General features: G+C 45.5%; 1 protein-coding gene across 1 annotated transcript; it reads left to right on the top strand.

Moving 5' to 3' along the window:
• Positions 1–8,345: 8,345 nt before the first annotated feature.
• Positions 8,346–9,425, top strand: LOC119863787 (olfactory receptor 52E4-like). The gene has a single exon (XM_038422698.1). It carries the CDS (start codon positions 8,346–8,348, stop codon positions 9,423–9,425), a length of 1,080 nt encoding a protein of 359 aa, XP_038278626.1.
• The last annotated feature ends 16,069 nt before the right edge of the window (positions 9,426–25,494 follow it).

The raw sequence follows: 25,494 nt of genomic DNA, 5'->3' as shown, positions 1-25,494 counted from the left end.
AACACAGACTCCCAGCACAACACTGTGGCCAAAAGGACAAATGCAGTCCTTGAATGCATAAACAGTGGAATCCCGAGCAGGCATAGATAAGTTACTTTACCTCTGTATTTGGCACTGCAGTGACCACTGCTGGAATCCTGTGTCCAGTTCTGGGGTCCACAATTCAGGAAGGAGGTTGATAATTTGGAGAGGGTTCAGAGAAAAGCCACGAGAATGATTAAAGTATTAGAAAACATGCCTTTTAATGATAGACTCAAGGAGCACAAAAATTTTATCTTAGCAAAGAAAAGGTTAAGGGGGGAATTGCTTACAGTTTATAAGTATCTACATGGGGAACAAATATTTAATAATGGGCTCTTCAGTCTAGCAGAAAAAGGTAATGGCTGGAAGATTAAGCTAGACAAATTCAGGTTGGAAATAAAGTGTACATAGTTAACTATGAGGGTAATTAACCACTGGAACAATTAGCTAACAGTTGTGGTGGATTCTCCATCACTGATATTTTTTAATTCAAGACTAGATGTTTTTCTAAAAAGATCTGCCCCAAAAATATTTTGGGGAAGTTGTCTGGCCTGTTAGGGAGGTCAGACTGGATGATTATAGCAGTACTTTCTGGCCGTGGAATATCATAGAATCATAGGACTGGAAGGGACCTCAAGAGGATTTCAAGTCCAGTCCTCTGAAATCATGGCAGCACCAAGCACCATCTGGAACATCCCTGGCAGGTGTTTGTCTAACCTGCTTTTAAAAATCTCCAATGATGGAGATTTCACAACCTCCCTAGGAAATTTATTCCAGTGCTTAACCACCCTGACAACTAGGAAGTTTTTCCTAATGTCCAAACTAAACCTCCCTTGCTGCAATTTAAGCCCATTGCTTCTTGTCCTATCATCAGAGGTTAAGAAGAACAATTTTTCTTCCTCTTCCCTGTAACAACCTTTTAGGTACCTGAAAGCTGTTATAATGTCCCCATCCAGTCTTCTCTTTTCCAGACTAAACAATCCCAGTTCTTTCAATCTTCCCTTATAGATCATGTTTTCTAGACCTTTAATCATTTGTGTTGCTCTTCTCTGGACTTTCTCCAATTTGTCCACATCTTTCCAGAAATGTGGCACCCAGCACTGGAAACATTCCCCCAGTTGTGGCCTAATCAGCACGGAGTAGAGCGGAAAAATCACTTCTCATGTCTTGCTTACAACACTCCTACTAATACATCCCAGAATGATGTTTGCTTTTTTTGCAACAGTGTTACACTGTTGACTCATATTTAAGGCTGCTGTGTGGAAGGGGAAACTGAGGTGCAACTCCTCATCGTTGGACTCTGCTGTGTTAATGAATGACCGTACTGAGTTATCATCAGTTGAAAAAGCACAATGGTTAACAATGCTGCACACATACAAAGGGAGGTTTTCTAGAGACCCAGAAAGGGCACAGTTGGTGAATTTTGAGATGATTCGGCTGATTTACAAAGGGTTAAAAGGTACACAGAACTCTGCAAGAACACCTGTGGGTGACACTACAATGTTTGCAATAATTGAGAATTGTGTGGTGAAAACCTAAAGAGGGCCTTGGGCACACTGCCACTGCATTACTCAGTGACAAACACTCCTGCAGGAAACTAAGAGGGGTGGTGTGACCTTCTCTGCAAAGTAACGCACATAGAGAACATAATCCCAAATATACATATACAATGATGGGGTCTGAATGAGCTGTTACCACTCAAGAAAGAGATCTTGGAGTCATTGTGGATAGTTCTCTGAAAACATCCATGCAATGTGCAGCAGCAGTCAAAAAAGCAAACAGAATGGTGGGAATCATTCTGAAAGGAATAGTTAAAAAGACTGAAAATATCATATTGTCTCCATTAATATCCATGGTACGACCAGATACTGAAAATTACATGCAGATATGAATTGCCCCATTTCAAAAAAAGGTATATTAGATTTGGAAAAGTTTCATAAAAGGGGAACAAATATGCTTAGGGATATGGAAGAAATTTGGTATGCGGTGAAAGGCAAAGGGAAATCTGCTCAGGAACCAGGGTTGATGCATTGTCCTCTTCACAATGAGGGAGGGGCAGACTGGATAATAAATGTACAATGGTCAGGCTTCTGACAAGGGCCAGACAGTACATGTCTGGGTCCTGCGACCTATCTACATGAGGTGCTAGGCTGGGGAACTGGGGGAACTGGCTGGACCCTCTCTATTGTTGGTTCGTGAGTGGCTAGTGAAAGTATTCACGTAACTACAGCTGAGTGTGTCCCTGCCTGTGTATGGGTATGTAAGTGCAAGTGCAGCTGTTCACAGCCTCACTGTGTGAGAGTGGGCCAAGACTGGTATGCCAGAGGGTTTAGCAGTATCCCAGATACAGGTTGCATCCCTGGGCCGTCAATCATACCCACCCAACGAGAGACAGTTGTTATGGCAAGGACGTCAGGACTCCTGGGTTCTGTCTGGTATTCTTTGTGTGACCTTGGCCAAATCAGATCTACCAGTGCCTCAGTTTATCTCTCTGTATGATGGGGATATGTTCATAGTGACTTTCCTTTGCTAGGTTTTTTCAAGATCCTTCAATTAAAGGTTCTGCACAGTATGATGATAGTTACTGATGAGAATTACTCATTTCTGATAGGTTTCAGAGTAGCAGCCGTGTTAGTCTGTATTCTCAAAAAGAAAAGGAGGACTTGTGGCACTTTAGAGACTAACAAATTCATTTGAACATAAGCTTTCGTCTCTAAGGTGCCACAAGAACTCCTTTTCATTTCTGATACCGTACTGATTGCCCCGTGTGTCTGCAGAAAGTGTTTGTGTCTTCCCTCAATCATCTTTCTCCTGATCTATCTGTCTCCTACTTACCCATCTGTCCTGAGTATTTTCAGTGTATGAGACCCTATGGAGACCCAGGTATTATCCCTAGCATTTTTACTAATCATCCATAATTTTTAAAAATACACAAATGCACAGAGCAGCCAATTCCTCTCAGGCTCAGTGGAGAGCCCAGGAGTTCTCATCTCCCCTTGGAAAGGTCATTTAATTAGTGTTTACTCACGAAGCTGTATAAAGAGTGCAGAGAAGCTTCTCCCCAGCCTGTTTACATTCAGAGTATTCGGTAGAGGCTGAGCTAACCCCACTGGGATTGCAGAAAGCTATATTATAAACGGTGCATACCCCTGTGTTGGCTCTCGGCGTGGGATGCTGCTGCAAATGCTGGGGTAAGAGAAGTGTGGGACACAGCTAGCTGAAGGGAATTCCCAGAGAAGACACTTCCATCTCAGGATTCACAGGTACCCATCTCTTGCTGCTCGCCGAACGGAGTGCAACATGGTCATGAGGGAATCGAGAATGGGCAGGATGGGACCGAGAATAAGTCTGTGGCCCTTTCCGCTCTGCACGCCCATTAAATAGAATCATAGAATATTAGGGTTGGAAGAGACCTCAGGAGGTCATCTAGTCCAACCCCCTGCTCAAAACAGGACCAATCCCAACTAAAACTTCCCAGCCAGGGCTTTGTCAAGCCGGGCCTTAAAAACCTCTAAAGATGGAGATTCCACCCTCTCCCTAGGGAACCCATTCCAGTGCTTCACCACCCTCCTAGTGAAATAGTGTTTCCTAATATCCAACGTAGACCTCCCCCACTGCAACTTGAGACCATTGCTCCTTGTTCGGTCATCTGCCACCAGTGAGAACAGTCTAGCTCCATCCTCTTTGGAAGACCCCCTCAGGTAGTTGAAGGCTGCTATCAAATCCTGCCTCACTCTTCTCTTCTTTAGACTCAATAACCCCAGTTCCCTCAGCCTCTCCTCATAAGTTATGTGCCCCAGACCCCTAATCATTTTCGTTCCTCTCAGCTGGACTCTCTTCAATTTGTCCATATCCTTTCTGTAGTGGGGAGATGAAAACTGGAACCAATACTCCAGGTGTGGCCTTGCCATATATTACCCTTGCCACAAATGATGATTATGCTTCAGTATCATGTTCCAAAATGTCCCTCTTTGCTATGCCCCCCCTCGGAAAATGTACTCCAGCCCTGAGATGGCTGCATTTCAGTGGCTCAGTGGATCATTCGGGATTAGGGGTTAGTAGATGGACAAGAAAAGGCCAAACTCTGAGGCAATTTCCTGTACTTTGCCCAGGCCCCACTGAGGCAAAACTCCTTTTGGATTAAGAACTGAATAAAGATCTCAGTTAATGCAGAGATACTGTCACCCCTCCTCTTGCAGTGTGGAAACTCCTTCAAAGAAAGGTGTCAAAAGGAGGGTGAAGAGTTTTCTCTCTTTCCCTCTTGGATGGTTCAGAGGCAACAAATCCTGCATCTTTGCAGGGCTTAGGCTACCTGACACTTGCAGTGCCTTCTCACCCTGTGGCTCTATGATGTGCAATCTTGCATTTCAGGGCTCTGGCTATTAGGGGGGAACTAATACCTGGTTTTTATATGCTGGAAAGCACAGAGATGTTAGGGCTCTTCCTTGCAAGAATGTTAAGAATTTTTCTACGTGACCAAGTCATCTTCTCTCCCAGCTTTGTTCAAGAAATTGACTGAACTGTTCTGCCTGAAAGTTTCAAAAAACAATTCAGCTGGATGCAGACACCAGCATGGGAAATTTCAATCCAAACAGTTCAAGTTTGGAAAATTTATAAGCAACTGAAAATAAGTCCTCCTAATGGAAGGTGTCAGACAGCCTTAACTAATGATGGTGCCACCAGTGCCACCTACAATGGCCAATCCATTTGTGAAACCCATTTTGCTAAGCTCTTTGCTCCAATAATGTCTTTGGAGAATCCACGACTTCCCTTCACAGTTAGGTTAATCTCCATCAGTGCTATTTGGTACTTATTTCCAACTGGAATTTGTCTAGTTTCCACTTCCAGCCATTAGGCCTTGCTTTTCCTTTCTTCTCTAGATTAAAGAGCCTGTTATTACTATTTTAAATAAATAGATGAAGCTCTTTAGGTCTGGGATTTTCTCCAGCCTCGACTCATTTTGTGGCTCTTTTCTGAACCCACTACAATTATTTAACATCCTTTTTGAAATGTGGAGCCCGGCACTGCACGCAATCGGTTTCATCCCAATGCCATGGGCAGAGGAAAAAATCCTTCCCCTGCTCCAGCTCACCACTCCCCTGTTTATGCATCCAAGGATCATATCAGCCCTTTTGGCCACAGCATCGCTCAGGGAGCTCACGATGAGTTGGTTCTCCACATTGATCCCTAAATACTTTTCAGGGTCCCTGCATTCCATAATACAGTGCCCTAGTCGGGGGATTGTGCCTGTATTCCCTGTTCTAAGAGGCTCACTTTGCATTTGACTGTATTAAAACACTCTATTTGCATGGGCCCAGCTCACCAAATACTCCAGATCTGTCTGTATGCCTGCCCTGGCCTCCTCATTGTAACCAATCTGTCATTCGTTGGGTCGTGCACAAATTTTATCTGCAGTTATTTTATATTTCTTATCAGATCATTGATGAATATCTTGAATAACATTGGTCCAAGAACTGATCCCTGCAGAGCTCCACTAGAAACAACCACTTTCCCTGACAATGGCCCATTGACAACTGCTTTCTGAGATCTGTGAGTTGGCCAGATTTTAGTCCATATAACATGTACTCTACTGATATTGTAGAAAGTTCTTTTCTCAGAATGTTTCCCCTACTTAATCAAATGCCTCAGAGAAATCAAAGTTTTCTATATCTGCGCGGGTCCCTTGGTCATCCAAACATACTCTCATTACCGGATGAAATCAGGGTCATTTGACAACATGAGTTTTCCATAAACCATGTTGTTGAGTAGCATTAATTATATTCCTAAACTTTTTTTGGAACTAATCCCATACCCGTTTTTTCATTGTTTGATAAACTTTTCCATTTTTGTAAAGTTTCCCTGTATCTTCTTCATAGTTTACATTTATTTATTGTCCTTTATTTAACACAGTACTGTACTTTTTGAAAAGGACCTGGGGATTGCAGTGGACGAGAAGCTGGATAAGAGTCAGCAGCGTGCCCTTGTTGCTAAGAAGGCCAACGGCATATTTGGCTGCATTAGTAGGAGCGTTGCCAGCAGATTGAGGGAAGTGATTATTCCCCTCTATTCCGCACTGGTGAGGCCACATCTGGAGTATTGCATCCAATTTTGGGCACCCCAATGCAGAAAGGATGTGGACAAACTGGTAAGTATCCAGCGGAGGGCAATGAAAATTATTAGGGGGCTGGAGCACATTACTTACAAAGAGAGGCTGAGGGACCTGGGCTTATTTACTCTGCAGAAGAGAAGTGTGAGGGGGGATTTGATCGCAGCCTTCAACTACCTGAAGGGGGGTTCCAAAGAGGATGGAGCTTGACTGTTCTCAGTGGTGGCAGATGACAGAACAAGGAGCAATGGTCTCAAGTCGCAGTGGGGGAGGTCTAGGTTGGATATTAGGAAACACTATTTCACTAGGAGGGTGGTGAAGCACTGGAATGGGTTATCTAGGGAGGTGGTGGAATCTCCATCCTTAGAGGTTTTTAAGGTCAGGCTTCACAAAGCCCTGGCTGGGATTTGTCATGCTTTGAGCAGGGGGTTGGGCTAGATGACCTGCTGAGGTCTCTTCCAACCCTAACCCTCTTTGACTCTATGATTTACCTTTTTTTTTTGGCTCTGTTGCTGCCTGACTGCATAATTCTGGTACCAAATGAGATGTGTGGTTAATCGGTCCCTTTTTAACTGTGGTGGTCATAACTCTAAAATTCTAGTGTAGATGCTGTTTAACATCCTCATTGATTGCTAATGGACTGGAAATGCCAAACAAAAAATACAAATCTTTTTTCTGCAACATTATCAAATTTCCTTTGTCTCTCTACAATTTGGCCTAATTTTTTTCCAATATTACTTTGTTCTTAAAATACTTAATAACCTCCTTTTATTGTGATCCATAGCCTGGCCAAACATGGATTTTTCCCTGATGTCTTTAATGTCCCTTATCATTTTAATAAAGTGCAATTTGTATTGCTTGCTATCTGTATTCTTTCTCCCCACATCCATTTATTGTACATTTTTTGCATCCCCCCTGCAGTTGATGCCTTCACTTTGCAACTGGATGGGATTTTTAGCAAACGTTATCCACATTCTTGATTTATCATTGCTTTGTAGCTATGAAAGAAAATTTTCTTAAGGAACTCCAAAGTTTCATTCCCATTTTTCTGTCTGAAATTTTCCTCCCCATCAGTTTTGCTAATAATTTGCCTCAGCTTTGAGGAATGAGCCTTTTGAAGCACTATCTATACATATTACTGGTTGGGAGCTGCTCTCTGTTTGTTCATTTCCACACAATCAGTTTTACTGTTTATTTTCCTCTCCTTGATCATATGCCCCCTTCTTTCTCTTTACTCTAAAGAGTGACAGTCTTTTCAGTCTCTCTGCATATGACATCCTCCCCCATTCTCATAGCCTGTCTCAGGCCTGGTCTACACTGAGGGGGTGGACAATGTGAATAATGTAGCTGAAGTTGACATACTTAGATCTAATCACCGCGGTGTCATCACTGGGGTAAGTTGACGGCTCATGCTCTCCCGTCAACTCCTCCTGTGCCTCTCACCCTGGTTGAGTACCAGAGTTGATGAGAGAGGACTTGACAGTCAATGTATTGCATCTAATTGAGATCAATCGACCCCCCTGCTGGATTGATCACTGCCCGTCGATCCAGTGGGTAATGTAGACAAGCCCTCAGAAACCCCCTTTCACTCTGCTATATCCTTTATAGAGGCTGCTCAACCAACACAGAGCACATATCCAGAGCAAGTTATTGTCCATCCCATTCCATAGGCATTGTAATTGTTTTGGTCACTGCTTTGAAAGAGCAGGTGTTTCTGTTGAGCTCCCAGGTCTTTTCCCCAAGGTATGTTCTAGTGGGGATGTTTCCCCCAGCACATGTCTTGGAAAAGCACTGATTTTTTTCCAATTTCAGATTTTGAGCTACTGGTTGAATGGGGAACTCCCTACAGCATGAACTCTCTAGTCTGGGTTACATTGCATTAAGGAACAATGAGCAATAAGCAATATCCACCCTCATGCTTCCTGCTGATGTCTATTAAGGGTTCCCACACCAAGACAAATAGGAATTATTGACATATGGAGCACCACCAAATATGGAATTGGCATCAGGAGGATCAGGAGTTCATAATTCATTTATCTGAATTATGGAAATGTCATTTTTCTGTTTGTGAAGAGCAACCAATTGCCCTTGGTGGAAGCCCAGGAGAATGACTTCCACTAGTGCATGTAGCGTCTCATATTAACATTGTCTCTCCTTCCAGGCATTTGTACTGATACCATTACCCTAGACCCTGGGCACATACAGGATGTCATGGTGCATGCAGGAGACACCGTTCTGCCTCAGAGTTGGACATCTTCTCCCCTACGCAATGTCAGATTCCAACACAACTGACTTCACCAACCCCTCCACCTTCATCCTGATGGGCATTCCTGGCCTGGAGGCAGCCCACGTCTGGATCTCCATCCCCTTCTGTGTGATCTATGCCTTAGCCATCTTGGGGAACTTCACCATCCTGTTGATCGTGAAGATAGAGCCGAGCCTCCATGGGCCCATGTACTATTTCCTCTGCATGCTGGCCGTCACCGACCTGGCCCTGTCTACGTCCACCGTGCCCAAAATGCTGAGCATCTTCTGGTTCAATTCCAGGGAGATCGATTTCAGTGCCTGCCTCACCCAGATGTACTTCATTCACTGCTTCTCAGCGATGGAGTCTGGGATCTTAGTGGCCATGGCTTTGGATCGCTATGTGGCCATCTGTGATCCCCTGAGACATTCCACCATCCTGACAAACACTGCGGTGGCCAAGGTGGGCCTAGCTGTGGTACTACGCAGCAGCATACTCGTACTACCCAATCCCTTCCTGGCGAGGCGGTGCCCGTATCACAGAACCAACATCATCCCCCATACCTACTGTGATCATATATCCATGGTGAAGTTGGCCTGTGCTGACATCCATGTCAATAATTACTATGGCTTCTCTCTGATATTCCTCATCACTGGTGTGGATGTGTTTTTGATTGCCCTGTCCTACACACAGATTCTCAGGGCCATCTTCAACCTCCCCACGAAGGATGCCTGGGTGAAGACTTTTTGGACCTGCAGCTCCCACGTTTTTGCCACCTTAGCTTTTCACATCCCAGGTCTTTTCTTCATCCTCGCACATCGGTTTGCCCAGAATGTGCCCCTGCATTTCCATGTTCTCATGGCCAACATGTACCTCCTGGTGCCCCCCATGCTAAACCCCATCATCTATGGTTTGAACACCAAACAGATCAGGAACAGGCTGCTCTGGCTCTTTGCCCATAAAGAACCTAAAGTTTTCTCCTGGTGGTCTGGCTCTAAAACCAACCTCCATGCAGAGCTGTCTGGGGACATGGTGCTGAGCCCTCTTTCCTGAATCACCTACTGGACACTCACATAGATATTAAATCCTTCCCCTACCGAACTGTGCTGTGTGTGCAAAACAAACTGGGGAATCGGTCTGTGTACAACTCATTAACTCATAGGTTGTCACATTTCTAACTGCTGATCACTGGATTCCAAAGACCTGTCCCTTGCTCCCCCCCCCGGATCTGTAAGGGAGTCGTTTCAGATTTTGGTGGGGGAGGCAACTTTAACCATGATTCCAGGGGCTACCTAAGCTCTTGAAAACTTTAGATGTTTTGGCAGATAACTTAGCAATTAGCAGACAGGAGCACTGTATCTAATTCATATACAAAAGAAAGAAAATTAAACAAATATTAAAGCCAGTCAGCTCTAATACAAACATTTTCTGGCATTTTGTGGCAAGTCATTTAAGAGACACTGGTGAGGTTTATAATTTTAATGTGTATTCTCATTCTGTCTCTAACTCTGTGGAGAGAGAGACCCTGGCTTCCTGAGTTCTAGCTCAGTTCTGGGAGATGAGTGTGGTCTAGTGAGTTTAAGTGTGTGTGTAGCGGAGGGCGGGGTGGGGGGGAGATAGATCTGGGGTCAAGATAAGAATGGCCATAGTAGGTAATACCAATGCTCCATAGAATCATAGAATATTAGGGTTGGAAGACACAACAGGAGGTCATCTAGTCCCCACCCCGCTCAAAGCAGAATCAAGACCAACTCAATCATCCCAGAGAGGGCTTTATCAAACCGAGCCTTAAAAGCCTCGAAGGATGGAGATTCTACCAACTCCCTAGACAACCCATTCCAGTGCTTCACCACCCTCCTAGTGAAATAGCATTTCCTACTATTGAACCTAGACCTCCCGCACTGCAACTTGAGACCATTGCTTCTTGTTCTTTCATCTGCCATCTCTGAGCACAGCTTAGCTCCATCTTCAGGTAGTTGAAGGCTGCTATCAAATCCCCCCTCACTCTTCTCTTCTGTAGACTAAATAAGCCCAGTTCCCTCAGCCTCTCCTCATAAGTCATGTGCCCCAACCCCCTAATCATTTTTATTTCCCTCTGATGGACCCTCTCCAATTTGTCCACATCCCTTCTGTCATGGGGGGGGGTCCAAAGCTGGACAGAATACTCCAGATGTGGCCTCACCAGTGCTGAATAGAGGGGAATAATCATTTCCCTAGATCTGCTGGCAAAGCTTCTCCTAATACAGCCCAATATGCCGCTGGTCTTCTTGGCAATGAGGGCACACTGCTGACTCATATCTAGCTTGTCGTCCACTGTAATCCCCAGGTCCTTTTCTGCAGAACTTCTGCTTAGCCAGTCGGTCCCCAGACTGTAGCGGTGCATGGGATTCTTCCATCCTAAGTGCAGGACTCTGCACTTCTCCTTGTTGAACCTCATCAGATTTCCTTGGTCCAATCCTCTAATTTGTCTAGGTCCCTCTGTATCCTATCCCTACCCTCCAGCGTATTTACCACTCCTCCCAGTTTAGTTTCATCTGCAAACTTGTGAGGGTGCAATCCACGCCATCCCTCCAGATCATTAATGAAGATATTGAACAAAACCGGCCCCAGGACTGATCCTTGGGGCACTCCGCTTGATACTGGCTGGCAACTAGACATGGAGCCATTAATCACTACCCGTTGAGCCGGATGATCTAGCCAGCTTTCTATCCACCTTATAGTCCATTCATTCAGCCCATACTTCTTTAACTTGCTTTCAAGAATACTGCTGGAGACCATATCAAAACCTTTGCTAAAGCCAAGGAATAACACATCCACTGCTTTCCCCTCATCCACAGAGCCAGTTATCTTGTCATAGAAGGCAGTAAGATTAGTCAGGCATGATTTGCCCTTGGTGAATCCATGTTGACTGTTCCTGATCACTCTCCTCTCCTCCAAGTGCTTCAAAATGGATTCCTTGAGGACCTGCTACATGATTTTGCCAGGGAATAAAGTGAGGCTGACAAATCTTTAGTTCTCCTGGTTCTCTTTCTTCCCTTTTTAAAATACGGGCACTATATTTGCCTTTTTTCAATCATCTGCAACGTCCCCCGATCACTACAAATTTTCAGAAATAATGGCCAATAGTTCTGCAATCACATCAGACAAGTGCCTCAAAATGCTTGAATGCATTAGATCTAGACCCATGGACTTCTGCATGTCCAGCTCCTCTAAATAGTCCTTAACTTGTTCTTTCACCACTGAGAGCTGCTCACCTCCTCCCCATGCTGTGTTGCCCAGTGCAGCAGTCTGGGGGGTGACCTTTTCTGTGAAGACCGAGGCAAAAAAAGCATTGAGTACTTCAGCTTTTTCCACATCCTCTGTCACTATGTTGCCTCCCCCATTCAGTAAGGAGCCCACACTTTCCCTGACCTTCTTTTTGTTGCTAACATACCTGTAGAAACCCTTCTTATTACTCTTAACACCCTTGCTAGCTGCAACACTAAGTTTAAGATCACCAAAGATTTCACTAAAAGAAAAGGAGTACTTGTGGCACCTTAGAGACTAACAAATTTATTAGAGCATAAGCTTTCGTGAGCTACAGCTCACTTCATCGGATGCATTTGGTGGAAAAAACAGAGTAGAGATTTATATACACACACACAGAGAACATGAAACAATGGGTTTATCATACACACTGTAAGGAGAGTGATCACTTAAGATAAGCCATCACCAACAGCAGGGGGGGGAAGGAGGAAAACCTTTCATGGTGACAAGCAAGGTAGGCTAATTCCAGCAGTTAACAAGAATATCAGAGGAACAGTGGGGGGTGGGGTGGGAGGGAGAAATACCATGGGGAAATAGTTTTACTTTGTGTAATGACTCATCCATTCCCAGTCTCTATTCAAGCCTAAGTTAATTGTATCCAGTTTGCAAATTAATTCCAATTCAGCAGTCTCTCGTTGGAGTCTGTTTTTGAAGCTTTTTTGTTGAAGTATAGCCACTCTTAGGTCTGTGATCGAGTGACCAGAGAGATTCAAGTGTTCTCCAACTGGTTTTTGAATGTTATAATTCTTGACGTCTGATTTGTGTCCATTCATTCTTTTACGTAGAGACTGTCCAGTTTGGCCAATGTACATGGCAGAGGGGCATTGCTGGCACATGATGGCATATATCACATTGGTAGATGCGCAGGTGAACGAGCCTCTGATAGTGTGGCTGATGTGATTAGGCCCTATGATGGTATCCCCTGAATAGATATGTGGACAGAGTTGGCAACGGGCTTTGTTGCAAGGATAGGTTCCTGGGTTAGTGGTTCTGTTGTGTGGTGTGTGGTTGCTGGTGAGTATTTGCTTCAGATTGGGGGGCTGTCTGTAAGCAAGGACTGGTCTATCTCCCAAGATCTGAGAGAGCGATGGCTCGTCCTTCAGGATAGGTTGTAGATCCTTGATGATGCGTTGGAGGGGTTTTAGTTGGGGGCTGAAGGTGATGGCTAGTGGCGTTCTGTTGTTTTCTTTGTTGGGCCTGTCCTGTAGTAGGTGACTTCTGGGTACTCTTCTGGCTCTGTCAATCTGTTTCTTCACTTCAGCAGGTGGGTACTGTAGTTGTAGGAATGCATGATAGAGATCTTGTAGGTGTTTGTCTCTGTCGGAGGGGTTGGAGCAAATGCGGTTATATCGTAGCGCTTGGCTGTAGACAATGGATCGAGTGGTATGATCTGGATGAAAGCTAGAGGCATGTAGGTAGGAATAGCGGTCAGTAGGTTTCCGATATAGGGTGGTGTTTATGTGACCATCGCTTATTAGCACCGTAGTGTCCAGGAAGTGGATCTCTTGTGTGGACTGGTCCAGGCTGAGGTTGATGGTGGGATGGAATTGTTGAAATCATGGTGGAATTCCTCAAGAGCTTCTTTTCCATGGGTCCAGATGATGAAGATGTCATCAATGTAGCGCAAGTAGAGTAGGGGCATTAGGGAACGAGAGCTGAGGAAGCGTTGTTCTAAGTCAGCCATAAAAATGTTGGCATACTGTGGGGCCATGCGGGTACCCATCGCAGTGCCGCTGATTTGAAGGTATACATTGTCACCAAATGTGAAATAGTTATGGGTCAGGACAAAGTCACAAAGTTCTGCCACCAGGTTAGCCGTGACAGTATCGGGGATACTGTTCCTGACGGCTTGTAGTCCATCTTTGTGTGGAATATTGGTGTAGAGGGCTTCTACATCCATAGTGGCTAGGATGGTGTTTTTAGGAAGATCACCAATGGACTGTAGTTTCCTCAGGAAATCGGTGGTGTCTCGAAGATAGCTGGGAGTGCTGGTAACGAAGGGCCTGAGGAGGGAGTCTACATAGCCAGACAATCCTGCTGTCAGGGTGCCAATGCCTGAGATGATGGGGCGTCCAGGATTTCCAGGTTTATGGATCTTGGGTAGCAGATAGAATACCCCAGGTCCTGGCTCCAGGGGTGTGTCTGTGCGGATTTGTTCTTGTGCTTTTTCAGGGAGTTTCTTGAGCAAATGCTGTAGTTTCTTTTGGTAAATCTCAGTGGGATCAGAGGGTAATGGCTTGTAGAAAGTGGTGTTGGAGAGCTGCCTAGTAGCCTCTTGTTCATACTCTGACCTATTCATGATGACGACAGCACCTCCTTTGTCAGCCTTTTTGATTATGATGTCAGAGTTGTTTTCGAGGCTGTGGATGGCACTGTGTTCGGCATGGCTGAGGTTATGGGGTAAGCGATGCTGCTTTTCCACAATTTCAGCTCGTGCACGTCGGCGGAAGCAGTCTATGTAGAAATCCAGGCTGCTGTTTCGACCTTCAGGAGGAGTCCACCTAGAATCCTTCTTTTTGTAGTGTTGGCAGGAAGGTCTCTGTGGGTTAATATGTTGGTCAGAGGTGTGTTGGAAATATTCCTTGAGTCTGAGACGTCGAAAATAGGATTCTAGGTCACCACAGAACTGTATCATGTTCGTGGGGGTGGAGGGGCAAAAGGAGAGGCCCCGAGACAGGACAGAATGGATGGACACAAATCAGACGTCAAGAATTATAACATTAAAAAACCAGTTGGAGAACACTTCAATCTCTCTGGTCACTCGATCACAGACCTAAGAGTGGCTATACTTCAACAAAAAAGCTTCAAAAACAGACCCAACGAGAGACTGCTGAATTGGAATTAATTTGCAAACTGGATACAATTAACTTAGGCTTGAATAGAGACTGGGAATGGATGAGTCATTACACAAAGTAAAACTATTTCCCCATGGTATTTCTCCCTCCCACCCCTTCCCCCACTGTTCCTCTGATATTCTTGTTAACTGCTGGAATTAGCCTACCTTGCTTGTCACCATGAAAGGTTTTCCTCCTTCCCCCCCCTGCTGTTGGTGATGGCTTATCTTAAGTGATCACTCTCCTTACAGTGTGTATGATAAACCCATTGTTTCATGTTCTCTCTGTGTGTGTATATAAATCTCTACTCTGTTTTTTCCACCAAATGCATCCGATGAAGTGAGCTGTAGCTCACGAAAGCTTATGCTCTAATAAATTTGTTAGTCTCTAAGGTGCCACAAGTACTCCTTTTCTTTTTGAGAATACAGACTAACACGGCTGCTACTCTGAAACCAAAGATTTCACTGTTAAACCAAGCTGGTCACCTGCCATATTTGCTATTCTTTCTGCACTTCAGAATGGTTTGTTCCTGCGCTCTCAATAAAGGCTCCTTTAAAATACAGCCAGCTCTCCTGGACTCCTTTCCCCCTCATATTAGCTGCCCAGGGGATCCTGGCCATGAGTTCCTTAAGGGAGTCCAAGTCTCCTTTTGTGAAGTCCAGGGTCCATATTTTGCTACTCTCCTGTCTTCCTTTTGTCAGGATCCTGAACTCAAACATCTCATGGTCACTGCTGCCTAAGTGGCCACCTACTTCTACTTCCCCTACCAATTCTTCCCTGTTTGTGAATAGCAGGTCAAGAGGAACACGGCCAGTAGTTGGTTCCTCCAGCACTTGCACCCGGAAGTTGTCCCCAACACTCTCCAGACACTTCCTGGATTGTCTGGACATTGCTGTATTGCTCTCCCAGCAGATATCAGGGTGATTGAAGTCCCCCATTAGTACCAGGGCCTGTGATCTGGAAACTTCAGTTAGTTGTCCGAAGAAACCCTCATCGACTTCATCCTTCTGATCCGGTGGTCTATAGCAGACGCCCACCACAACATCACCCTTGTTGCTCTTGCCTCTAAATTTAACCCAAAGACTCTCAACAGGCTTTTCTCCAGTTTCAAACTGGGGCTGTGAGGAATCATACGGCTCCCTTACATACAGTGCAACTCCTCCACCTTTCTGCCTGTACTTGTCCTTCCTGAACAGTTCATACCCATCCATGACAGTGCTGCAGTCATGTGAACTGCCCCATAGAGTCTCTGTTATTCCAGTCACATCATAGTTCTTTGATTGTGCCAGGACTTCCAATTCTAGCCAATTACCCCACTTTCTCAGTATTGCTCAGGAGGCTTCTCGTCTTGTACCCTCCTCCTTGTGTTTCCTCCTGGTATCGCACTCCCCCACTTACCTCTGGGCTCAGGTCACCATCCCCGGCGAACCTAGTTTAAAGCCCTCCTTACTAAATCAGCAAGTCTTTCTATGAAGATGCTCTTCCCTCTCTTTGTTAGCTGGATCCCATCTCTTCCTAGCAATCCTTCTTCCCACAACAACGTCCCATAGTCGAAGAATCCAAAGCCCTCTCTCCAACACCACCTGCGTAACCACGCATTCACCTCCACAATTCGACGGTCCCTACCTGGGCCTTTCCCTTCAACAGGGAGGATGAAACTCATCTGTGAACACTGAAAAATCACTTGTACGTATCTGATCTTTTAACCATTCATACTTCTTCTTCTTTTCTTTTATTATTAAACCTTAAGTTTTTAGTTACTAACAGATTGCCTGCAGTGTGCTCATTGGGTAAGAATTGAATTATATATTGCCCTGGCTAAGTGCCAGATTTCTTGAGCATAGAAGGATGCTCTATGTGGTGAAATTGGTTTTCACTGACCACTCATCATGGAGTCCAGTGTCTGGATGGTGAGCCGAGGGCTGAGATGCATAAGGAGACTGCCTTTTTTACTTCCGGTTAACCGGTGTGGTGAGACCGAAATTTACTTTTGTTACTGGCTTGGTATAATCTAATGATATGGCAGCCCTGGGAACTACAAGTTGTGGTCCTCCCCCCACCCCAGCAGAAGGTCTCAGCACTGATTGGGCTGGGAGCATATGGCAGACAAGCAGAGAAAACTGGTCTGTAATCCTGTTCTATGTTCTTTACCGAATAAGGCCTTCTTCCTGGGGTGGTTTGTGTGAGTTGGTCTGGTTTGAGGTGAACGCACACTGACACACAACGCAGAGCACACAAAGGAGCCTCAGGCTCAGATTCCCAAATTGTGTAAAAAAGTCACAAAGAAAGTGTCCCCTATCTTGAGCAACCTCATACTGGGATAGTGAATGTGTGTCTGTGGTGGGAGGGTACGGACAAAATAATCACCAGTCTGGGGTATGTCTGCCGTATTCCTCAGCAGGTTGTCCTGAATCCTCAGCTGTGTCCCACAGAGGCACAGTGTCACAGGCACACCACTGATAGGTACTTCACAGGCTATTGCGGACTACTCCCAGGAGCTATCCCCCTTTTACAGATGGGGAAACCGAGGCAGCAGGCAGAGAAGTGTCTTGAGCCAGGAACATAGTCCACAAGACCCTAGCTACCAGTCCATGGCTTAGTCTCTCCCAGACTTAGTCTGTCTCAGTCCACGCAGTGGCACAGAGGCCTGGTGCTCTCTCTCCACTGGATTCTCGAGTGAGGGGATCACCCCTGAATTCAGTGGGGCTGCAGCCACTTCCACCAGTAGAGGATTTGGCCCAAGTTATTTAACTAGAGATAAAGCCTCAGCAGAGACAAGTGAGCTGGTTTTGAAGAATCTCAGCTCTGCCACAGATTCACTGGGTGACCTTGGGCACAGCTTCTTCATGCATTAAATGGAGATGATTATTTATTATTTCTAGTGTTCTGCTACTGAAAGGCCTCTGGGTGCCTCCCCCACTCTGTGCCCAGCCTTGCCGGGCTCCCCTCTTGCTCCCTGCATGGCCCAGTGGGCTCCCCCTGCTCACTCACCCATTAGTCACATGGAGAGAAAATTTCTGTCCTGCCTCCGGCCGGCCATGAGGGGCGGAGGGACTCCACTCCGCTCCAGGGCGTGGTGGGCTGAGCCGCCACACTGCCAGTGATGGTTCACGCCGCTCTGGACTCCTGCCGGAGACCAGGGTGGAGCCGGAGCTCTTAGCTGGCTGAGGAGCGAGTGGGCCGGGGCGAGCAGGGTCGGCGTCAGGGAGAAGCCCATCGGCTGAGCGCTTGGGAGGGACTGGAGAGGAGGCGTCCATGCTGTGGCCATGTGAAGTCCTGCTGCAGACAGCAAGGGGAAGCTTGAGCCCCTTGCAGCGCTCCCCTGGCTACAGCCCCCTGAGTGTGAGCCCTACTTGCCCAGCTCGAAGGCCGGCCCTTTCTGGGGCTGAGGTCTGACAAATGAAAAGTGTCGGTGCCACTCTCTGAACAAGGACATTTTCAGAGGGTCATGTATTGAAAACACCCTTTCGTTGTCCTTTGGGCTGTATCTCAGCTTCTTTGTCTCCTTTGTTACAGACTAGGATGTAGGTTTTTTAAGACCATGGATATCTGTCTTATATAAAAGTACAAACTTCGATCTCAGAGAGCTCTAGCTCTATAGGTATATTGCTGTGACACTCTGTATCCCAAAGCAACACCCTGGCACCCCAGCACTCACCACGGTTATATAATTGCAACGAATCTCTTCAAAATGTCACGTGAAGTGTCAGGGGAAAAAATTTGGTTTGCTGAATATGATTATCCTGTTTCTGTGCATGTCTCATTTTTGTATCTGAAGTTATGAATATTGACTATGAGCCTGTATTTCAAGTGTATTTGCTCCTGTGGTATCTCTCCCAAGTATGTTTACATCCAGTTTAGCCCGCACATTGTCAATGCACTATTCACATTCATGGGCCATTAATGAACACAATGGGACATGCAAGAAGCTAATCGCCACCTGATGGACTTTTCTGGGGATGTTGTAGCCACAATATTGGCAATAGCCCCTGCTATTACTAATCAAAACACACAAGGGCTTGCGACCAGCTCTCATGACACCAGACTTCACCTTGTGCCTGTGCTTTTCCACTAACTGTGCTGGGGGCTTTATTTGGAAAATGAAGCTCCCTCCCCATCTCAGAAGTTATAAAAGTGAGAAGTGACATAACCACTTCATCTCACTGCCCCACAACTGAATACCTGGAAACATGGCTAGAGGAAAAGACTTTGACAGGGGAGGCGGTCCCAACTTGGGAAGGAGAAATCCCAACCTGTGTACGGAACATAGGTGAACTGTCTGTACGATTAGGGTGAGATACTGCTTAACTTAAATCCTCTCTATTTTATAGTGCTCAGACTGTGATCTTGTTTTATTTCTTAGGTGGCCAATTTTGATCTGTACATTTATTACTTATAACCACTTAAAATATATGTTTACATACTTAATAAATCGGTTTCATATTTTTTTACCTAAAACAATGACTTGTTTCAAATGTCCGATCAGGGGCTGGTGCACTATTCTCTTCACATACAGGGAGGGGCAGATTAGGTAATAAACTTATATTGGGTTTACTTCAGACCGGAGCAAGATGGTACAGCTCTGAAGTCCTAGGCAGGGGAGCTGGGGGGAATTGTCTGGAGCCTCTCTGTTGTTGTTTCATGAGTGGCTGGTGAAAGCATTCATGTAACTCAGCTGGGTGTGTCCCTGCCTGTGAACATTTGAGGGAGCGCAGGACCCGGAGGGGTTTGCAGCTTGTCACAGCCCCACAGAGTGAGATGGGGCCCAGACTGGTATGCCAGTGGTCTCAGTGGTACCCCATTTCCAGGTTACACCTCATGGACGTCCAGCCCTGTGACGCTGCAAGCAGGGTGAAATGCACAGGTTGTTGTTCTCAGTGAGATTTCCACATACACTGGTGTAAAGATTTTAAGTGAGACTTTAAGTGTGGTGATTGGAGATCAGCCGAAGAGGTTACCAATTTAATCTTTTCTGTGGGTTTATTTCGGGAAAGGGAAGTTGGGACAGAAAAGCAGCACGATGAGTAAAAACAGTGAAACAATTGTGAAATTGGAGCTATTCAGATTGGAGGCAGTAGAGAAAGAAAAAGAGCCTAGGAGAATTTTGGAGCTAAAGTCGGCAGAGGCTGCCAGAGAGGAGGCTGGACACAGAAGGGCGATGGAACTAAAACAACAAGAAATTGAGGAGAAAGAGGGAGAACGGAAACACCAGTTAGACTTGCTGGAAAAGCAGAACCAGAACCTTCCCCCTCCACTGATTCCCACCGATCTAAAAATCCACAAATGGTAACAGCTGTGTCCTGCATTCAATGAGGCAGGGGATATTGCTGAATTCTTCAGTAACTTTGATATTCTGTGTGTGATTCATAAGATTCTTGATGACCGGAAGGTGGCCACTTTAACTGCAAAGTTAACTGGTAAAGTTCTGGATATATTCAATAAAATGCCAATTGAGGATGCTTTAGATTATTGTAAATTCAAAAACTGGTTTGAAGCAATTTCAGATGACCTCTGAAATGTATAGAGTGAAATTTAGGAGTCTTAAGAGGGGTGCTGGTATGAGTAATGTGGAATATGTAAACAAAATGAAAGATTTGATGGGAAAGTGGGTAGGGCGCAAAAGTGTTACAAGCTTTGAAGGAATGTTTGACCTTGTTGCTCAGGAGCATTTCTTAACCTCTGTAAAGATGATGTAAAACAGGATCCACAGAAGAAAAAGATGAAAACTGTGGATGAGGTTGGTGATTTTGAGCAGACACAGGCATCTAATGAAGGGGTTTACACTTGGCAGGGTTCCGTTTTACCTCATTCCGCCAATCCCTGACCAGAATCTATTTTGGAAACAGAAGAGTCCAGATGGTGCTGTCATTGCAATCCCACTGATCACCTGAGGACTAATGCCCTGTGCTGGGAGAAAGTAGAGAGCAGGAGGCCCATGGAAATGCTGAGACCCTGAGCACAGAAGCCCCTCGGGCACCTGATGCTTATCATACACTAAAATTAGCCTTTGCACAACCAGTCTGAAGCCTGTCCAGGCTGTCAGCATCAATGCAGGGAACTCCTTGGATGGGAAGGCACGGGCAGAAATTCCTGTGGTTAGGCGGAGTACAATGCACGAAGGTGACATACTACAAGGCCAGATGTCAGAGCTTTCATTAGTCGTAGGTTAGAACATCCTTGTGCCTTTGGCTAAAGTGCACATAAAAATGGAGGTTTTGGAAGCTGCATTATCAGGGTCTAGACAATAACCCTGTTGAAATGCTAATTGGGAATGATTTCTTCCATGAAGCTCAGGCTGTTAAAGTGTCCACCTGCAACAAGAAGGAGCATTTTTCTGGAACCCCAGGGGGAAAGGGGAATGTCCCAGGAACTGCTGAGGGAAGGAGAACAAGTCTCCTTGATTCCTCTGCAGCAGGGGGAAGCTACATGATTTCAGGGGTGGGGGTGGCTGAGACCAGCTCCTGCCCGGCAGCTGAAGGCAGCGTCTGCTCAGGGAGGGAGGAGATTCTATTGCCTGTCAGGGGGACAAATGTCCAGGTTGCCGCTAAAAAGGGCCAAGCCCAGTGCTAGGGAGCTTAGGAAGATGTGTCCAGGAGGGGAGCCCAGAGAAGGGTGATGGAATCGTAGAAAGCACTGAGGAGGTGGGTGAGATTTCCTTTAACTCTGCATCAGGAGGCAGCACTGGTTGGGGGCTTGTTCCTTCACCCACTTACTTCCCTGGTCCTTCTCATATGAACAGAGAGCAACAATACCCAAAGTCCGAAGGTGCAAACAATTCAATGATTATTGGGGTGAACTTCCAGCAAGCATGATTCCAGTTTCCTTCCTTAGTGTCCCCCTTCCCAGCTCTGACACCACAGAGCCTTACACCTGTGTCCCTGTTCCCATTCCTGCCCTTTGCAAAACATGATTCCAATTTCCCCACCCCCATTTCCCCCACCCACTCACTTCCTGATTGACTGCAGACTATATAGTAAATCTTGAGTTCTGCTTAGCTATACCTTAACCAGTCATTTTACTGAAATTTAGCTAACTATTCCTAACATATTGTAACGTGATTATGTAACCAATTATATCTCACCACCTTAATTAGTTTACACCCAGCAAAATTAATTGTACAGCAGACAGGAACAATCCCAGAACCAGACAGAGATTATACAGACAAACAATGGGGAAATGGGGACTACAGTGATAGAACAACACAGAAACGAAGATTTCACATCCCAGCTATTAAATTAATCATGCAGCAGACAGAAACAATCCCAGAACCAGACAGAGACCATGCAAATAAACGAGAGCAATGTGGGAACTATAATGACAAAACAATACAGAAGTGAGGATTTCACATCCCAGCTATTGATAAGTGAGTTCTTGCCAGACAGGATGCTGTCAAACTAAGTTTCCTTTTACTTTTTCTAGGCTCTTCCCTTTCTCTGGAGGCGACAGGCATTATCAGGACAGGATTGTATCCTAACAGCCCCATAGCACCTTCTTTCAGTGTGACTAGGTTGGGATGTGAGGAGGTGACCGGTCGCTTCCCAGCTTATGGCTGCTCCTGCTGCTTAGCCAGAGATCTTAGCCTGAGCACCGGGCCTCAGACTGTCGCAGGGAGACGAGGCCCTTGCACCAGTAGACAGTGATTTCGATTCTCTCTTTTATCCCTCTAGAACTAGCCAAGTGATAAGGATGCACCTACATTCTTAGAGTCTAGGCCTTTGCAGACAGGCCTGAATATCTATATCCTAACAAGCACCTCGACAGGAAAAGGTCGGGGGTGTAGTGCCAGCCAGTGAGACAACTGTCCAGGCTGTTAGCTAGGAGCCCTTTAGAGCTGAACAGATGACATGTTCTACCCTAGAGATCACAGTGTAAGGGAAACTGAGGCGCAACTCCTCATGGCGTTGATGAATAACCGTGTTGTTATCACCAGTTGGAAAAGCACAATGGTTAACAATGCTGCACACATACAAAGAGAGGTTTTCTAGAGACCCAGAAAGGGCACAGTTGGTGAATTTTGAGGTGATGCGGCTGATTTACAAAGGGTTAAAAGGTACACAGAACTCTGCAAGAACACCTGTGGGTGACACTACAATGTTTGCAATAATTGAGAATTGTGTGGTGAAAACCTAAAGAGGGCCTTGGGCACACTGCCACTGCATTACTCAGTGACAAACACTCCTGCAGGAAACTAAGAGGGGTGGTGTGACCTTCTCCGCAAAGTAACGCACATAGAGAACATAATCCCAAATATAAATATACAATGATGGGTTTCAGAGTAGCAGCCGTGTTAGTCTGTATTCGCAAAAAGAAAAGGAGTACTTGTGGCACCTTAGAGATTAACAAATTTATTTGAACATAAGCTTTCGTGCATCCGATGAAGTGAGCTGTAGCTCTCGAAAGCTTATATACAATGATGGGATTTGAATGAGCTGTTAATACTCAAGAAAGAGATTTTGGAGTCATTGTGGATAGTTCTCTGAAAACATCCACTCAATGTACAGCAGCAGTCAAAGCGAACAGAATGGTAGGAATCATTCTGAAAGGAATAGTTAAAAAGACTGAAAATATTACATTGTCTCCATTAATATCCATGGTACGACCACATTTTGAATACTATACGAAGATATGGGTTGCCCCATTTCAAAAAAAGTATATTAAATTTGGAAAAGTTTCATAAAAGGGGAACAAATATGCTTAGAGAAAAGGAGTACTTGTGGCACCTTAGATACTAACAAATTTATTAGAGCATAAGCTTTCATGAGCTACAGCTCACTTCATCGGAGCTCACGAAAGCTTATGCTCTAATAAATTTGTTAGTCTCTAAGGTGCCACAAGTACTCCTTTTCATTTTGCGAATACAGACTAATACAGCTGCTACTCTGAAACCTGTAAATATGCTTAGGGATACGGAAGAAATTTGGTATGCGGAGAAAGGCAAAGGGAAATCTGCTCAGGAACCGGGGCTGGTGGATTGTCCTCTCTACAATGAGGGAGGGGCAGACTGGGTAATTAACTTACACTGGTCAGGCTTCTCACAAGGGCCAGACAGTTAACTCTGGGGTCCTAGGCTGGGGAGCTGGGGGAACTGGCTGGACCTCCTCTCTTGTTGGTTCGTGAGTGGCTAGTGAAAGTATTCACGTAACTGCAGCTGGGTGTGTCCCTGTCTGTGTATGGGTGTGTAAGTGCAAGTGCAAGTGCAGCTGTACACAGCCTCACAGTGTGAGAGGGGGCCAAGACTGGTATGCCAGAGGGTTTAGCAGTACCCCAGATACAGGTTGCATCCCTGGGCTGTCAATCATACCCACCCAACGAACAGCCCCTGTTAGACCACGAGTCTATTCCCTTCTTGTCATTCACTCAGTTACTGATGGAGAGACAGTTGTTATGGCAAGGAAGTCAGGACTCCTGGGTTCTGTCTGGTATTTTGTGTGTGACCTTGGCCAAGTCAGATCAACCAGTGCCTCAGTTTATCTCTCTGTATCATGGGGATATGTTCATAGTGACTTTCCTTTGCTAGACATTTTCAAGATCCTTCAATTAAAGGTGCTGCACAGTATGATGATAAAAGAACAGGAGTACTTGTGACACCTTAGAGACTAACAAATTTATTTGAGCATAAGCTTTCATGAGCTACAGCTCACTTCATTGGATTCTTCAGGGAGCTGTAGCTCACTAAAGCTTATGCTCAAATAAATTTGTTAGTCTTTAAGGTGCCACAAATACTCCTTTTCTTTTTTCAAATACAGACTAATACGGCTGCTACTCTGAAACCTGTCAGTATGATGATAGTTACTGATGAGAATTACTCATCTCTGATACCGTAGTGATTGCCCCGTGTGTCTGCAGAAAGTGTTCGTGTCTCCCCTCAGTCATCTTTCTCCTGATCTATCTGTCTCCTATCTACTTATCTGTCCTGAGTATTTTCAGTGTATGAGACCCTATGGAGACCTAGGTATTATCCCTAGCTTTTTTAGTAATCATCCATAATTTTTAAAAATACACAAGTGCACAGATCCGCCAATTCCTCTCAGGCTCAGTGGAGAGCCCAGGAGTTCTCATCTCCCCTTGGAAAGGTCATTTAATTAGTGTTTACTCACGAAGCTGTATAAAGAGTGCAGAGAAGCTTCTCCCCAGCCTGTTTACATTCAGAGTATTTGGTAGAGGCTGAGCTAACCCCACTGGGATTGCAGAAAGCTATATTATAAACGGTGCATACCCCTGTGTTGGCTCTCGGCGTGGGATGCTGCTGCAAATGCTGGGGTAAGAGAAGTGTGGGACACAGCTAGCTGAAGGGAATTCCCAGAGAAGACACTTCCATCTCAGGATTCACAGGTACCCATCTCTTGCTGCTCGCCAAACAGAGTGCAACATAGTCATGAGGGAATCGAGAATGGGCAGGTTGGGACCGAGAATAAGTCTGTGGCCCTTTCCGCTCTGCACGCCCATTAAATAGAATCATAGAATATTAGGGTTTGAAGAGATCTCAGGAGGTCATCTAGTCCAACCCCCTGCTCAAAACAGGACCAATCCCAACTAAATCTTCCCAGCCAGGGCTTTGTCAAGCCGGGCCTTAAAAACCTCTAAAGATGGAGATTCCACCCCCTCCCTAGGGAACCCATTCCAGTGCTTCACCACTCACCACAGAAGGGATGTGGACAAACTGGAGAGAGTCCAGTTGAGGGCAATGCAAATAATTAGGGGGCTGGAGCACATGGGTTACGAGAAGAGGCTGAGGGAATTGGGGTTATTTAGTCTGCAGAAGAGAAGTGTGAGGGGGGATTTGATAGCAGCCTTCAACTACCTTTAGGGGGGTTCCAAAGAGGATGGAGCTCGGCTGTTCTCAGTGGTAGCAGATGACAGAACAAGGAGTAATGGTCTCAAGTCGCAGTGGGGGAGGTCTAGGTTGGATATTAGGAAACACTATTTCACTAGGAGGGTGGTGAAGCCCGGGAATGGGTCCCTAGGGAGGTGGTGGAATCTCC

This window comes from Dermochelys coriacea, chromosome 1 (genome assembly GCF_009764565.3).
Source record: "Dermochelys coriacea isolate rDerCor1 chromosome 1, rDerCor1.pri.v4, whole genome shotgun sequence".
In the NCBI taxonomy this organism is placed as follows: domain Eukaryota; kingdom Metazoa; phylum Chordata; order Testudines; family Dermochelyidae; genus Dermochelys; species Dermochelys coriacea.
The sequence above is the reverse complement of the archived record's forward strand: the minus strand, read 5'-3'. Positions and strand labels throughout refer to the sequence as shown.